The sequence below is a fragment of the Chiloscyllium punctatum genome, chromosome 33, assembly GCF_047496795.1.
Source record: "Chiloscyllium punctatum isolate Juve2018m chromosome 33, sChiPun1.3, whole genome shotgun sequence".
Lineage (NCBI taxonomy): Eukaryota > Metazoa > Chordata > Chondrichthyes > Orectolobiformes > Hemiscylliidae > Chiloscyllium > Chiloscyllium punctatum.
Genome location: NC_092771.1, coordinates 9,214,047 through 9,231,548, shown reverse-complemented (window position 1 = coordinate 9,231,548; position 17,502 = coordinate 9,214,047). Strand labels below are relative to the sequence as shown.

Below are 17,502 nucleotides of genomic sequence, written 5' to 3'. Positions count from 1 at the left end.
ACATGTTAGAGACTCACAGGGGAGCAAGCAGAATTCCCCAGGAAGCAAAGCAGGAAAAACTGCAACGAGGATATGGAAACCCCGCACTTGGGTCAACACGTCACGAAGGTTTGTGCCTGAATCCATCTTTTGGTAACATCTGCAATGTCATTAAGTCCCACGTCTAGCTGTCTGCTCAGGGACCCATTGTGACTGCACCTAATTCTATCGGGATTTCAGTCACTGGCTCAACTTGTGATCTCAAGGTGCCAATTATCAGGGTAATTGGTGAACTGCGATTGTTAACTATTGAGGTAACTTTTAAACTGAATGTGGGGGGAAGGGACCAAACTTGGGAAACTGCGGGAAATTAAAGAGTAGAGGGTTCCTATGGTGTGGTAGTAATGTCCCTATCTCTGAAGCAGGAAGCTCAGGTTCAAGTACAATCTGCTCCGGAGGTGTTTGATAACATCTCTCTAAGCAGGATGATTCAAAAACACCTGCAAAGAGCCGCATCAAAGCCAAAGAGAAAGGCAACAGTACAGACGATGATAAACAGGCCACAGCAGTACAGGCGATGATAAACAGGCCACAGCAGTACAGGAGATGATAAACAGACCACAGCAATACAGGAGATGATAAACAGGCCACAGAAGTACAGGAGATGATAAACAGGCCACAGCAGTACAGACGATGATAAACAGGCCACAGCAGTACAGGAGATGATAAACAGACCACAGCAGTACAGGCGATGATAAACAGGCCACAGCAGTACAGGAGATGATAAACAGGCAACGGCAGTACAGGCGATGATAAACAGGCCACAGCAGTACAGGCGATGATAAACAGGCCACAGCAGTACAGGAGATGATAAACAGACCACAGCAATACAGGCGATGATAAACAGGCCACAGCAGTACAGACGATGATAAACTGGCAACGGCAGTACAGGCGATGATAAACAGACCACAGCAGTACAGGAGATGATAAACAGGCAACAGCAGTACAGGCGATGATAAACAGGCCACAGCAGTACAGACGATGATAAACTGGCAACGGCAGTACAGGCGATGATAAACAGGCCACAGCAGTACAGGCGATGATAAACAGGCCACAGCAGTACAGGAGATGATAAACAGACCACAGCAATACAGGCGATGATAAACAGGCCACAGCAGTACAGACGATGATAAACTGGCAACGGCAGTACAGGCGATGATAAACAGACCACAGCAGTACAGGAGATGATAAACAGGCAACGGCAGTACAGGCGATGATAAACAGGCCACAGCAGTACAGACGATGATAAACTGGCAACGGCAGTACAGGCGATGATAAACAGGCCACAGCAGTACAGGCGATGATAAACAGGCCACAATAATACAGGCGATGATAAACAGGCCACAGCCGTAGAGGAGATGATAAACAGACCACAGCAGTACAGGAGATGATAAACAGGCCACAGCAATACAGGCGATGATAAACAGGCCACAGCAGTACAGGCGATGATAAACAGGCCACAGCAATACAGGAGATGATAAACAGGCCACAGCAGTACAGACGATGATAAACTGGCAACGGCAGCACAGGCGATGATAAACAGACCACAGCAATACAGGCGATGATAAACAGACCACAGCAATACAGGAGATGATAAACAGGCCACAGCAATACAGGCGATGATAAACAGACCACAGCAATACAGGAGATGATAAACAGGCCACAGCAATACAGGCGATGATAAACAGACCACAGCAATACAGGAGATGATAAACAGACCACAGCAATACAGGAGATGATAAACAGACCACAGCAGTACAGGCGATGATAAACAGGCCACAGCAGTACAGGCGATGATAAACAGGCCACAGCAGTACAGACGATGATAAACAGACCACAGCAATACAGGAGATGATAAACAGGCCACAGCAGTACAGGAGATGATAAACAGACCACAGCAGTACAGGCGATGATAAACAGGCCACAGCAGTACAGGCGATGATAAACAGGCCACAGCAGTACAGGAGATGATAAACAGGCCACAGCAATACAGGAGATGATAAACAGGCCACAGCAGTACAGGAGATGATAAACAGGCCACAGCAGTACAGACGATGATAAACTGGCAACGGCAGTACAGGCGATGATAAACAGACCACAGCAGTACAGGAGATGATAAACAGACCACAGCAATACAGGCGATGATAAACAGACCACAGCAGTACAGGAGATGATAAACAGACCACAGCAGTACAGACGATGATAAACTGGCAACGGCAGTACAGGCGAAGATAAACAGACCACAGCAATACAGGAGATGATAAACAGGCCACAGCAGTACAGGAGATGATAAACAGGCCACAGCAGTACAGACGATGATAAACAGGCCACAGCAGTACAGGAGATGATAAACAGACCACAGCAGTACAGACGATGATAAACTGGCAACGGCAGTACAGGCGATGATAAACAGGCCACAGCAATACAGGAGATGATAAACAGGCCACAGCAGTACAGACAATGATAAACAGGCCACAGCAGTACAGGAGATGATAAACAGGCCACAGCAGTACAGGAGATGATAAACAGACCACAGCAGTACAGACGATGATAAACTGGCAACGGCAGTACAGGCGATGATAAACAGACCACAGCAGTACAGGAGATGATAAACAGACCACAGCAGTACAGACGATGATAAACTGGCAACGGCAGTACAGGCGATGATAAACAGGCCACAGCAATACAGGAGATGATAAACAGGCCACAATAATACAGGCGATGATAAACAGGCCACAGCAGTACAGGCGATGATAAACAGGCCACAGCAATACAGGAGATGATAAACAGACCACAGCAATACAGGCGATGATAAACAGGCCACAGCAGTACAGACGATGATAAACAGACCACAGCAGTACAGGAGATGATAAACAGGCCACAGCAGTACAGGCGATGATAAACAGACCACAGCAATACAGGAGATGATAAACAGACCACAGCAATACAGGAGATGATAAACAGGCCACAGCAGTACAGGTGATGATAAACAGGCCACAGCAGTACAGGCGATGATAAACAGACCACAGCAATACAGGAGATGATAAACAGGCCACAGCAGTACAGGCGATGATAAACAGGCCACAGCAGTACAGGCGATGATAAACAGACCACAGCAATACAGGAGATGATAAACAGACCACAGCAATACAGGAGATGATAAACAGGCCACAGCAGTACAGGCGATGATAAACAGGCCACAGCAGTACAGGCGATGATAAACAGACCACAGCAATACAGGCGATGATAAACAGACCACAGCAGTACAGGAGATGATAAACAGACCACAGCAGTACAGACGATGATAAACTGGCAACGGCAGTACAGGCGATGATAAACAGGCCACAGCAGTACAGGCGATGATAAACAGGCCACAATAATACAGGCGATGATAAACAGGCCACAGCAGTACAGGCGATGATAAACAGACCACAGCAATACAGGAGATGATAAACAGACCACAGCAATACAGGAGATGATAAACAGGCCACAGCAGTACAGGCGATGATAAACAGACCACAGCAATACAGGAGATGATAAACAGACCACAGCAATACAGGAGATGATAAACAGGCCACAGCAGTACAGGCGATGATAAACAGGCCACAGTAGTACAGGAGATGATAAACAGACCACAGCAATACAGACGATGATAAACAGACCACAGCAGTACAGACGATGATAAACTGGCAACGGCAGTACAGGCGATGATAAACAGGCCACAGCAGTACAGGCGATGATAAACAGGCCACAATAATACAGGCGATGATAAACAGGCCACAGCCGTACAGGAGATGATAAACAGACCACAGCAGTACAGGAGATGATAAACAGGCCACAGCAATACAGGCGATGATAAACAGACCACAGCAGTACAGGAGATGATAAACAGGCCACAGCAATACAGGCGATGATAAACAGGCCACAGCAGTACAGGCGATGATAAACAGGCCACAGCAGTACAGGCGATGATAAACAGGCCACAGCAGTACAGGAGATGATAAACAGGCCACAGCAATACAGGAGATGATAAACAGACCACAGAAGTACAGGAGATGATAAACAGGCCACAGAAGTACAGGAGATGATAAACAGGCCACAGCAGTACAGACGATGATAAACAGGCCACAGCAGTACAGGCGATGATAAACAGGCCACAGCAGTACAGGAGATGATAAACAGACCACAGCAATACAGGAGATGATAAACAGGCCACAGAAGTACAGGAGATGATAAACAGGCCACAGCAGTACAGACGATGATAAACAGGCCACAGCAGTACAGGAGATGATAAACAGACCACAGCAGTACAGGCGATGATAAACAGGCCACAGCAGTACAGGAGATGATAAACAGGCAACGGCAGTACAGGCGATGATAAACAGGCCACAGCAGTACAGGCGATGATAAACAGGCCACAGCAGTACAGGAGATGATAAACAGACCACAGCAATACAGGCGATGATAAACAGGCCACAGCAGTACAGACGATGATAAACTGGCAACGGCAGTACAGGCGATGATAAACAGACCACAGCAGTACAGGAGATGATAAACAGGCAACGGCAGTACAGGCGATGATAAACAGGCCACAGCAGTACAGACGATGATAAACTGGCAACGGCAGTACAGGCGATGATAAACAGGCCACAGCAGTACAGGCGATGATAAACAGGCCACAGCAGTACAGGAGATGATAAACAGACCACAGCAATACAGGCGATGATAAACAGGCCACAGCAGTACAGACGATGATAAACTGGCAACGGCAGTACAGGCGATGATAAACAGACCACAGCAGTACAGGAGATGATAAACAGGCAACGGCAGTACAGGCGATGATAAACAGGCCACAGCAGTACAGACGATGATAAACTGGCAACGGCAGTACAGGCGATGATAAACAGGCCACAGCAGTACAGGCGATGATAAACAGGCCACAATAATACAGGCGATGATAAACAGGCAACAGCAATACAGGAGATGATAAACAGGCCACAGCAATACAGGAGATGATAAACAGACCACAGCAGTACAGGCGATGATAAACAGGCCACAGCAGTACAGGAGATGATAAACAGACCACAGCAATACAGGAGATGATAAACAGACCACAGCAGTACAGGAGATGATAAACAGACCACAGCAATACAGGAGATGATAAACAGACCACAGCAGTACAGGCGATGATAAACAGGCCACAATAATACAGGCGATGATAAACAGGCCACAGCAATACAGGAGATGATAAACAGGCCACAGCAATACAGACGATGATAAACAGACCACAGCAGTACAGGAGATGATAAACAGACCACAGCAATACAGGAGATGATAAACAGACCACAGCAGTACAGACGATGATAAACTGGCAACGGCAGTACAGGCGATGATAAACAGGCCACAGCAGTACAGGCGATGATAAACAGGCAACGGCAGTACAGGCGATGATAAACAGGCCACAGCAGTACAGGAGATGATAAACAGGCCACAGCAGTACAGGCGATGATAAACAGGCCACAGCAATACAGGCGATGATAAACAGGCCACAGCAGTACAGGCGATGATAAACAGGCCACAGCAGTACAGGCGATGATAAACAGGCCACAGCAGTACAGGAGATGATAAACAGGCCACAGCAATACAGGAGATGATAAACAGACCACAGAAGTACAGGAGATGATAAACAGGCCACAGAAGTACAGGAGATGATAAACAGGCCACAGCAGTACAGACGATGATAAACAGGCCACAGCAGTACAGGCGATGATAAACAGGCCACAGCAGTACAGGAGATGATAAACAGACCACAGCAATACAGGAGATGATAAACAGGCCACAGAAGTACAGGAGATGATAAACAGGCCACAGCAGTACAGACGATGATAAACAGGCCACAGCAGTACAGGAGATGATAAACAGACCACAGCAGTACAGGCGATGATAAACAGGCCACAGCAGTACAGGAGATGATAAACAGGCAACGGCAGTACAGGCGATGATAAACAGGCCACAGCAGTACAGGCGATGATAAACAGGCCACAGCAGTACAGGAGATGATAAACAGACCACAGCAATACAGGCGATGATAAACAGGCCACAGCAGTACAGACGATGATAAACTGGCAACGGCAGTACAGGAGATGATAAACAGACCACAGCAGTACAGGAGATGATAAACAGGCAACGGCAGTACAGGCGATGATAAACAGGCCACAGCAGTACAGACGATGATAAACTGGCAACGGCAGTACAGGCGATGATAAACAGGCCACAGCAGTACAGGCGATGATAAACAGGCCACAGCAGTACAGGAGATGATAAACAGACCACAGCAATACAGGCGATGATAAACAGGCCACAGCAGTACAGACGATGATAAACTGGCAACGGCAGTACAGGCGATGATAAACAGACCACAGCAGTACAGGAGATGATAAACAGGCAACGGCAGTACAGGCGATGATAAACAGGCCACAGCAGTACAGACGATGATAAACTGGCAACGGCAGTACAGGCGATGATAAACAGGCCACAGCAGTACAGGCGATGATAAACAGGCCACAATAATACAGGCGATGATAAACAGGCCACAGCCGTAGAGGAGATGATAAACAGACCACAGCAGTACAGGAGATGATAAACAGGCCACAGCAATACAGGCGATGATAAACAGGCCACAGCAGTACAGGCGATGATAAACAGGCCACAGCAATACAGGAGATGATAAACAGGCCACAGCAGTACAGACGATGATAAACTGGCAACGGCAGCACAGGCGATGATAAACAGACCACAGCAATACAGGCGATGATAAACAGACCACAGCAATACAGGAGATGATAAACAGGCCACAGCAGTACAGGCGATGATAAACAGACCACAGCAATACAGGAGATGATAAACAGGCCACAGCAATACAGGCGATGATAAACAGACCACAGCAATACAGGAGATGATAAACAGGCCACAGCAGTACAGGAGATGATAAACAGACCACAGCAGTACAGACGATGATAAACTGGCAACGGCAGTACAGGCGATGATAAACAGGCCACAGCAATACAGGAGATGATAAACAGACCACAGCAATACAGGCGATGATAAACAGGCCACAGCAGTACAGACGATGATAAACAGGCCACAGCAATACAGGAGATGATAAACAGGCCACAGCAATACAGGAGATGATAAACAGGCCACAGCAGTACAGGAGATGATAAACAGGCCACAGCAGTACAGACGATGATAAACAGACCACAGCAATACAGGAGATGATAAACAGACCACAGCAATACAGGCGATGATAAACAGGCCACAGCAGTACAGACGATGATAAACAGGCCACAGCAGTACAGGAGATGATAAACAGGCCACAGCAATACAGGAGATGATAAACAGGCCACAGCAATACAGGAGATGATAAACAGGCCACAGCAGTACAGACGATGATAAACTGGCCACAGTAGTACAGGAGATGATAAACAGACCACAGCAATACAGGAGATGATAAACAGGCCACAGCAATACAGGCGATGATAAACAGACCACAGCAATACAGGAGATGATAAACAGGCCACAGCAGTACAGACGATGATAAACAGGCAACGGCAGTACAGGCGATGATAAACAGACCACAGCAGTACAGGCGATGATAAACAGACCACAGCAATACAGGAGATGATAAACAGACCACAGCAGTACAGGCGATGATAAACAGGCCACAGCAATACAGGAGATGATAAACAGGCCACAGCAATACAGGAGATGATAAACAGGCCACAGCAGTACAGACGATGATAAACTGGCAACGGCAGTACAGGCGATGATAAACAGACCACAGCAGTACAGGAGATGATAAACAGGCCACAGCAGTACAGACGATGATAAACTGGCAACGGCAGTACAGGCGATGATAAACAGACCACAGCAGTACAGGAGATGATAAACAGGCCACAGCAGTACAGACGATGATAAACTGGCAACGGCAGTACAGGCGATGATAAACAGACCACAGCAGTACAGGAGATGATAAACAGGCCACAGCAGTACAGACGATGATAAACTGGCAACGGCAGTACAGGCGATGATAAACAGACCACAGCAGTACAGGAGATGATAAACAGACCACAGCAATACAGGAGATGATAAACAGGCCACAGCAGTACAGACAATGATAAACTGGCAACGGCAGTACAGGCGATGATAAACAGGCCACAGCAATACAGGAGATGATAAACAGGCCACAGCAGTACAGACAATGATAAACAGGCCACAGCAGTACAGGAGATGATAAACAGGCCACAGCAGTACAGACGATGATAAACAGGCCACAGCAGTACAGGAGATGATAAACAGACCACAGCAGTACAGACGATGATAAACTGGCAACGGCAGTACAGGCGATGATAAACAGGCCACAGCAGTACAGGCGATGATAAACAGACCACAGCCGTACAGGAGATGATAAACAGACCACAGCCGTACAGGAGATGATAAACAGACCACAGCAATACAGGAGATGATAAACAGGCCACAGCAGTACAGACGATGATAAACAGACCACAGCAGTACAGGCGATGATAAACAGGCCACAGCAGTACAGGAGATGATAAACAGACCACAGCAATACAGACGATGATAAACAGACCACAGCAGTACAGGAGATGATAAACAGACCACAGCAGTACAGGAGATGATAAACAGGCCACAGCAGTACAGACGATGATAAACAGACCACAGCAGTACAGGCGATGATAAACAGACCACAGCAGTACAGGCGATGATAAACAGACCACAGCAGTACAGGAGATGATAAACAGGCCACAGCAATACAGGAGATGATAAACAGACCACAGAAGTACAGGAGATGATAAACAGACCACAGCAGTACAGACGATGATAAACAGGCCACAGCAGTACAGGCGATGATAAACAGACCACAGCAGTACAGGCGATGATAAACAGACCACAGCAGTACAGGAGATGATAAACAGACCACAGCAGTACAGGAGATGATAAACAGGCCACAGCAGTACAGGCGATGATAAACAGACCACAGCAGTACAGGAGATGATAAACAGGCCACAGCAATACAGGCGATGATAAACAGACCACAGCAATACAGGAGATGATAAACAGGCCACAGCAGTACAGACGATGATAAACAGACCACAGCAGTACAGGCGATGATAAACAGGCCACAGCAATACAGGAGATGATAAACAGGCCACAGCAGTACAGACGATGATAAACAGACCACAGCAGTACAGGCGATGATAAACAGACCACAGCAGTACAGGAGATGATAAACAGGCCACAGCAGTACAGGAGATGATAAACAGGCCACAGCAGTACAGACGATGATAAACAGACCACAGCAATACAGGAGATGATAAACAGACCACAGCAATACAGGAGATGATAAACAGACCACAGCCGTACAGGAGATGATAAACAGACCACAGCAGTACAGGAGATGATAAACAGACCACAGCAGTACAGACGATGATAAACTGGCAACGGCAGTACAGGCGATGATAAACAGGCCACAGCAGTACAGACGATGATAAACTGGCAACGGCAGTACAGGCGACGATAAACAGGCCACAGCAGTACAGGCGATGATAAACAGGCCACAATAATACAGGCGATGATAAACAGACCACAGCAGTACAGGAGATGATAAACAGGCCACAGCAATACAGGCGATGATAAACAGGCCACAGCAGTACAGGCGATGATAAACAGGCCACAGCAGTACAGGAGATGATAAACAGGCCACAGCAGTACAGGAGATGATAAACAGACCACAGCAATACAGGCGATGATAAACAGGCCACAGCAGTACAGGAGATGATAAACAGACCACAGCAGTACAGGAGATGATAAACAGACCACAGAAGTACAGGAGATGATAAACAGACCACAGCAATACAGGAGATGATAAACAGACCACAGAAGTACAGGAGATGATAAACAGGCCACAGAAGTACAGGAGATGATAAACAGGCCACAGCAGTACAGACGATGATAAACTGGCAACGGCAGTACAGGCGATGATAAACAGGCCACAGCAGTACAGGCGATGATAAACAGACCACAGTAGTACAGGCGATGATAAACAGACCACAGTAGTACAGGAGATGATAAACAGGCCACAGCAGTACAGGAGATGATAAACAGGCCACAGCAATACAGGCGATGATAAACAGACCACAGCAATACAGGCGATGATAAACAGGCCACAGCAGTGCAGGAGATGATAGACAGACCACAGCAATACAGGAGATGATAAACAGGCCACAGCAGTACAGGCGATGATAAAAAGACCACAGCAGTGCAGGAGATGATAGACAGGCCACAGCAGTGCAGGAGATGATAGACAGACCACAGCAATACAGGCGATGATAAACAGGCCACAGCAGGAAAGGATATCCTGAACATCAAATGATAAGATCAGAGGTTATGAAAAATGGACAAAAATAAAGACTCCGTGTCTGAATGCTTGGAACATTTAAACAATGCAGATGATCTGAGAACACAAATTTCAAACAAAATCAGAAATTGCTGGAGAAGCTCAGCAGGTCTGACAACATCCTTGGAGAGAAAGCAGAGTTAATCTTCTGGTTCCAGTCACCCTTCCTCAGAACCGACGGTGGCCATGATGTGTCGGTGCCGGTATTGGACTGGGTTGGACAGAGTCAGAAGTCACACGACACCAGGTTCTAGTCCAACAGGTTTATTTGAAATCACAAACTTTCAGAGCGCTGTCCCTTTGACAGGTGTAAGTTAGGATGAAGGAGCAGTGCTCTGAAAGCTTGTGATTTCAAATAAACCTGTTGGACTAGAACCTGGTGTCGTATGACTTCTGACTCTATCCAACCCAATCCAACACCGGCACCTCCACATCCTGATCTGAGAGTGAAGGTGCCCCTAGAGAGCAGTAACGTAACATATTTGCATTTTATATTCATTTGAAGGATGGCGGAGTGGGTCTGAGATATTTTGTTTTAAATTTAAATACAAGTTTTAATGAAGACAAGGAAGCAGGGCTGGCAAACCTGGTTAAGGGATATGTCAATAAGGCTGTAATGGCAGACACTTATGGGAGACGTTTCAGAATAGACAGAATAGACACATTCCAACAAGTTCGAACCACTCTCCGTGACTAACTGGAAATATTCAGGATTGTATCAAATGCAAAGGAAAAACAAGTAACTATACAAAGTCTGATGGCAGGTCAGCGATTGGACAGATTATAAAAACTGCAAGAAATGACCAAACGAAAAGAATTAGTGTACAGGAGAAAGTTGGCTGGAAATATGAAATTAGACAGCAAAAGTTTCTGCAAGCATTTGAAAAAGCAAAGTTAACAAATTATTTTTATTGAGGGGGTCATGAAACTTTGGCATTCCCTTCCAGAAATGATGGTGGAAGGAAAGTTTTTCAATAATTTCAAGGCGGAGCTGGAAGACAGATTCTTGGTGTGGCAGAGGGGTGAAAGGTTATCAGGGATGAGAGGGAATATGGATTGAAAGGTACAATCAGATCAGCCATGGCCTGACTGAATGGAGAGGCAGGTTCAACAGCAGAATGGTTTATTACTGTTCCTTGGGCATATGTTCCCATGCAACTTGTGATATGGAGGTATTAGTGATGTTGTGGTCTAAATGTGTTATTCTGATCTGGTCAGTGTGTCCAGGTTGAGGAGGGATCCAGTGGATCTCACCTGGATGTGAGCAGCCACCCGGTTGGAGAGTGGAATGTTACCTTTCAGATTCATGGTGTAGAACCCGACAGCTTCACTGTCCTTCCAGAAGATTTTGGCGAGCTGCTTTTCAGGATGAGGAACGAATGGAATGCTGCCCGGTTCAAACTCCCACTTTCCGTAAATTATCTGATTGAGGAGATACAGCACAATCCGTTCACCAACTGACTGTACCTGAGGAATCCACACAGAATCAATTAGAACATCTCCAGAACCAGACACCCTAGGTCAAATCCCAGCGTCAATCCGCCCACATTAAACACCGGATCAAATCCCAGCGTCAATCCGCCCACATTAAACACCGGATCAAATCCCAGCGTCAATCCGCCCACATTAAACACCGGATCAAATCCCAGTGTCAATCCACCCACATTAAACACCGGATCAAATCCCAGCGTCAATCTGCCCACATTCCACACCGGATCAAATCCCAGTGTCAATCCGCCCACATTAAACACCGGACCAAATCCCAGTATCAATCCTCCCACATTCCACACCAGATCAAATCCCGGCGTCAATCCGCCCACATTACAGACCGGATCAAATCCCAGCATCAATCCACCCACATTAAACACCGGATCAAATCCCAATGTCAACCTGCCCACATTCCACACCGGATCAAATCCCAGCGTCAATCTGCCCACATTACACACCGGATCAAATCCCAGCGCCAATCTGCCCACATTCCACACCGGATCAAATCCCAATGTCAATGCGCCCACATTAAACACCGGATCAAATCCCAGTGTCAATCTGCCCACATTCCACACCGGATCAAATTCCGGTGTCAATCTGCCTACATTCCACACCGGGTCAAATCCCAGCATCAATCCGCCCACATTCCACACCGGATCAAATTCCGGTGTCAATCTGCCTACATTCCACACCGGGTCAAATCCCAGCATCAATCCGCCCACATTAAACACTGGATCAAATCCCAGTGTCAATCCGCCCACATTACACACCGGATCAAATCCCGGCGTCAATCCGCCCACATTCCACACCGGATCAAATCCCAGCGTCAATCTGCCCACATTCCACACCGGATAAAATTCTGGTGTCAATCTGCCTACATTCCACACCGGGTCAAATCCCAGCATCAATCTGCCCACATTAAACACCGGATCAAATCCCAGTGTCAATCTGCCCACATTCCACACCGGATCAAATTCCGGTGTCAATCTGCCTACATTCCACACCGGGTCAAATCCCAGCATCAATCCGCCCACATTCCACACCGGATCAAATTCCGGTGTCAATCTGCCTACATTCCACACCGGGTCAAATCCCAGCATCAATCCGCCCACATTCCACACCGGATCAAATTCTGGTGTCAATCTGCCTACATTCCACACCGAGTCAAATCCCAGCATCAATCTGCCCACATTAAACACTGGATCAAATCCCAGTGTCAATCCGCCCACATTACACACCGGATCAAATCCCGGCGTCAATCCGCCCACATTCCACACCGGATCAAATCCCAGCATCAATCCACCCACATTCCACACCGGATCAAATCCCAATGTCAACCTGCCCACATTGCATACCAGATCAAATCCCGGCGTTAATCCGCCCACATTCCACACCGGATCAAATCCCAGCGTCAGTCCGCCCACATTAAACACCGGATCAAGTCCCAGTGTCAATCCGCCCACATTACATACCGGATCAAATCCCAGCGTCAATGCGCCCACATTCCACACCGGATCAAATCCCAGTGTCAATCTGCCCACATTCCACACCGGATCAAATCCCACTGTCAATCCACCCACATTCCACACCGGATCAAATCCCACTGTCAATCCACCCACATTACACACCGGATCAAATCCCACTGTCAATCCACCCACATTACACACCGGATCAAATTCCAGCGCAAAATGCCCACATTTCAGACTGGATCAAATCTCAGTGTCAGCCTGTTCATATTACCAACTGGACTCCGTAACTAATGAATTACTTAGTTCATTAGTTAGTGAGTTTTGAGAAGCTCAGGTTGACGTTCTGGACTGTGGTTTGCTCGCAGAGCTGGAAGGTTCATTTTTGTTTCAAAACGACTGGATCAAATCTTCCAGCTCAACGAGCAATCCACAATCCAGTTCATTCGTTATTTAACAGACACCTCCTCACCTGCTGTGGAAGGAAGCCATGTTTGGGAATGTTTAGGGAGGACATGGAATTCCATCCAAGTCAGGATCTGGAGGAGGGGGGCTCCGTTCTGGGGCCAGTGGCCGGTGTGAGATCCCATTAGCCCAGAGCAGGGAAGGAGCTGAGATCCCATGGATCGTGAACTGGATCGGAAATCAGGAGTGGTCTACAGAGAGTCTTGGGAAGAAGCTGGTCCCAGCAGGAAGGGCATTGAGAACCAGAGAGCACAGACTTGGAAGAAGCAATGAGGACGTGGTTTTACACAGCGAGGGGTAAAGTTCACCCTCTCCAGTGTGGGTGGGGGAGGTCGATTCCATTAAGACTTTCTGGTGGAAACTGGATTATTATCAGAAAAGGAAGAATGTGCAGGGTTACAGGGAGTGTCGCTTGTTTGGAGAGCTGGGGCAGACATGATGGGCTGAATGGTCTCTTGCAGCTCTGTGCTTCACTGATTGGCTGCATTCACTCAGTGGCTTCTCGCGCAGTCAGATCACACAGAGAGTAGATCACACCCTCAGGAGGGGGTTTACCTGGACCAGCTCCTGCCTCGTCAAGTCGCTGGTCTTCAAAGCATCGTCCACGGACCACCATCGTCTAGCAAGGTGTACAGCCACCACTGCAGGGGGGAGAGGGACGTGGATTAAACACTCAGTAAATAACCACAGAGACGGGAGCTCAGAGGCTTGGTAACCGTGCAGAGAGAGCAGACAGCTACAAGGACAAGCTGCTGTCTCACTCACTCTCAGGCGCCTGGCTTTGATTCACAGGATCCAAGAGGTGCCACTGCCCAGCTCCTTGTGAAGTTCAGTGATCTACAGATTAGCAAAAGGCCTGTTTTTGGATAAATCAGAATGGGCTGGAATATTCCCCACCCCCATCCATGGGGACATGGTCGTCACCATCCCTAACTACCCTCGGATTGAGTGGTTGGCTCAGCCGTTACAAAAGATGGACCTCAGTTGTGGGTCTGGAGTCACATGTAGGAGTCAGTGAGGACTGCAGGTAGGCCAGGCCTGGCAAAGTCAGCAGATTTCCCTCCCTGAGGCACATTATTGAAGCAGACGATGCGTTTCGAGCGACAATCGATGGTGATGACAGGGACTTCATTCGGCTGGTGTTTTCATTTCAGATTTTTACTGAGCTCAAATTTTAGCAGCTGCTTCAAAACCATTCCTGCAGTTCGGAAGAAGGGAATGCCGCACCGTCAGAGAGACAGTACTGAGGGAGTGCCGCACTGTCAGAGAGACAGTGCTGAGGGAGTGCCGCACCGTCAGAGAGACAGTGCTGAGGGAGTGCCGCACTGTCAGAGAGACAGTGCTGAGGGAGTGCCGCACCGTCAGAGAGACAGTGCTGAGGGAGTGCCGCACCGTCAGAGAGACAGTGCTGAGGGAGTGGGCACTATCAGAGAGACAGTGCTGAGGGAGTGCCGCACTGTCAGAGAGACAGTGCTGAGGGAGTGCCGCACTGTCAGAGAGACAGTGCTGAGGGAGTGCCGCACCGTGAGAGAGACAGTGCTGAGGGAGTGCCGCACTGTCAGAGGGTCAGTGCTGAGGGAGTGCCATACTGTCAGAGGGTCAGTGCTGAGGGAGTGCCACACTGTCAGAGAGACAGTGCTGAGGGAGTGCCGCACCGTCAGAGAGACAGTGCTGAGGGAGTGCCGCACCGTCAGAGAGACAGTGCTGAGGGAGTGCCGCACTGTCAGAGGGTCAGTGCTGAGGGAGTGTCGCACTGTTGGAGGGTCAGTGCTGAGGGAGCGCGGCACTATCAGAGGCTCAGTGCTGAGGGAGTGGGCACTGTCAGAAGGTCAGTGTTGGGGGAGTGCTGCACTATTGGAGGGTCAGTGCTGAGGGTGTGCGGCACTGTTAAAGGGTCAGCGCTGAGGGAGTGCTGCACTGTCAGAGGGTCAGTGCAGAGGATGTGCCACACTGTCGCAGGGTCAGTGCTCAGAGAATGCCGCACTGTCGGAGAGACAGTGCTGAGGGAGTGCCGCACTGTCAGAGAGACAGTGCTGAGGGAGTGCCGCACTGTCGGAGGGTCAGTGCTGAGGGAGCATCGCACTGTCGGAGGGTCAGTGCTGAGGGAGCGCGGCACTATCAGAGGGTCAGTGCTGAGGGAGTGGGCACTGTCAGAAGGTCAGTGTTGGGGGAGTGCTGCACTATCGGAGGGTCAGTGCTGAGGGTGTGCGGCACTGTTAGAGGGTCAGCGCTGAGGGAGTGCTGCACTGTCAGAGGGTCAGTGCAGAGGATGTGCCACACTGTCGCAGGGTCATTGCTGAGAGAATGCCGCACTGTCGGAGGGTCAGTGCTGAGGGAGTGCTGCACTGTTGGAGGGTCAGTGCTGAGGGAGTGCCGCCCTGTCGGAGAGACAGTGCTGAGGGAGTGCCGCATTGTCGGAGAGACAGTGCTGAGGGAGTGCCGCACTGTCAGAGGGTCAGTGCTGAGGGAGTGCCGCACTGTCAGAGAGACAGTGCTGAGGGAGTGCCGCACTGTCAGAGAGACAGTGCTGAGGGCGTGCCGCACTGTCAGAGAGACAGTGCTGAGGGAGTGCCGCACTGTCAGAGAGACAGTGCTGAGGGAGTGCCGCACTGTCAGAGAGACAGTGCTGAGGGAGTGCCGCACTGTCTTGGAGACAGTGCTGAGAGAGTGCCGCGCTGTCAGAGAGACAGTGCTGAGGGAGTGCCGCACTGTCAGAGAGACAGTGCTGAGGGAGTGCCGCACTGTCAGAGAGACAGTGCTGAGGGAGTGCCGCACTGTCAGAGAGACAGTGCTGAGGGAGTGCCGCACTGTCGGAGGGTCAGTGCTGAGGGAGTGCTGCACTATCAGAGGGTCAGTGCTGAGGGAGTGCCGCACCGTGAGAGAGACAGTGCTGAGGGAGTGCCGCACCGTCAGAGAGACAGTGCTGAGGGAGTGCCACACTGTCAGAGAGACAGTGCTGAGGGAGTGCCGCACCGTCAGAGAGACAGTGCTGAGGGAGTGCCGCACTGTCAGAGTGTCAGTGCTGAGGGAGTGCCGCACTGTCAGAGGGTCAGTGCTGAGGGAGTGCCGCACTGTCAGAGGGTCAGTGCTGAGGGAGTGCCACACTGTCAGAGGGTCAGTGCTGAGGGAGTGCCGCACCGTCAGAGAGACAGTGCTGAGGGAGTGCCGCACCGTCAGAGAGACAGTGCTGAGGGAGTGCCGCACTGTCAGAGAGACAGTGCTGAGGGAGTGCCGCACTGTCAGAGGGTCAGTGCTGAGGGAGTGTCGCACTGTCAGAGAGACAGTGCTGAGGGAGTGCCACACTGTCAGAGAGACAGTGCTGAGGGAGTGCCGCACCGTCAGAGAGACAGTGCTGAGGGAGAGCCGCACCGTCAGAGAGACAGTGCTGAGGGAGTGCCGCACCGTCAGAGAAACAGTGCTGAGGGAGTGCCGCACCGTCAGAGAGACAGTGCTGAGGGAGTGCCGCACTGTCAGAGGGTCAGTGCTGAGGGAGTGTCGCACTGTCGGAGGGTCAGTGCTGAGGGAGTGCCGCACTGTCGGAGGGTCAGTGCTGAGGGAGCATCGCAC

At 49.4% G+C, this 17,502-nt stretch overlaps 1 protein-coding gene across 1 annotated transcript in view; it reads right to left on the bottom strand.

Annotated features, from left to right (window-relative positions):
* fam169b (family with sequence similarity 169 member B) overlaps positions 1–17,502 on the bottom strand; it is a 43,594-nt gene that overhangs the window by 12,814 nt on the left and 13,278 nt on the right. Inside the window, exons 4-5 of the mRNA XM_072552912.1 lie at positions 14,491–14,576; positions 11,812–11,983 (exon numbers count right to left, since the gene is read on the bottom strand). Of these exons, the coding sequence (XP_072409013.1) occupies positions 11,812–11,983; positions 14,491–14,576 (258 nt within the window). The remainder of the gene's footprint in view (positions 1–11,811; positions 11,984–14,490; positions 14,577–17,502) is intronic.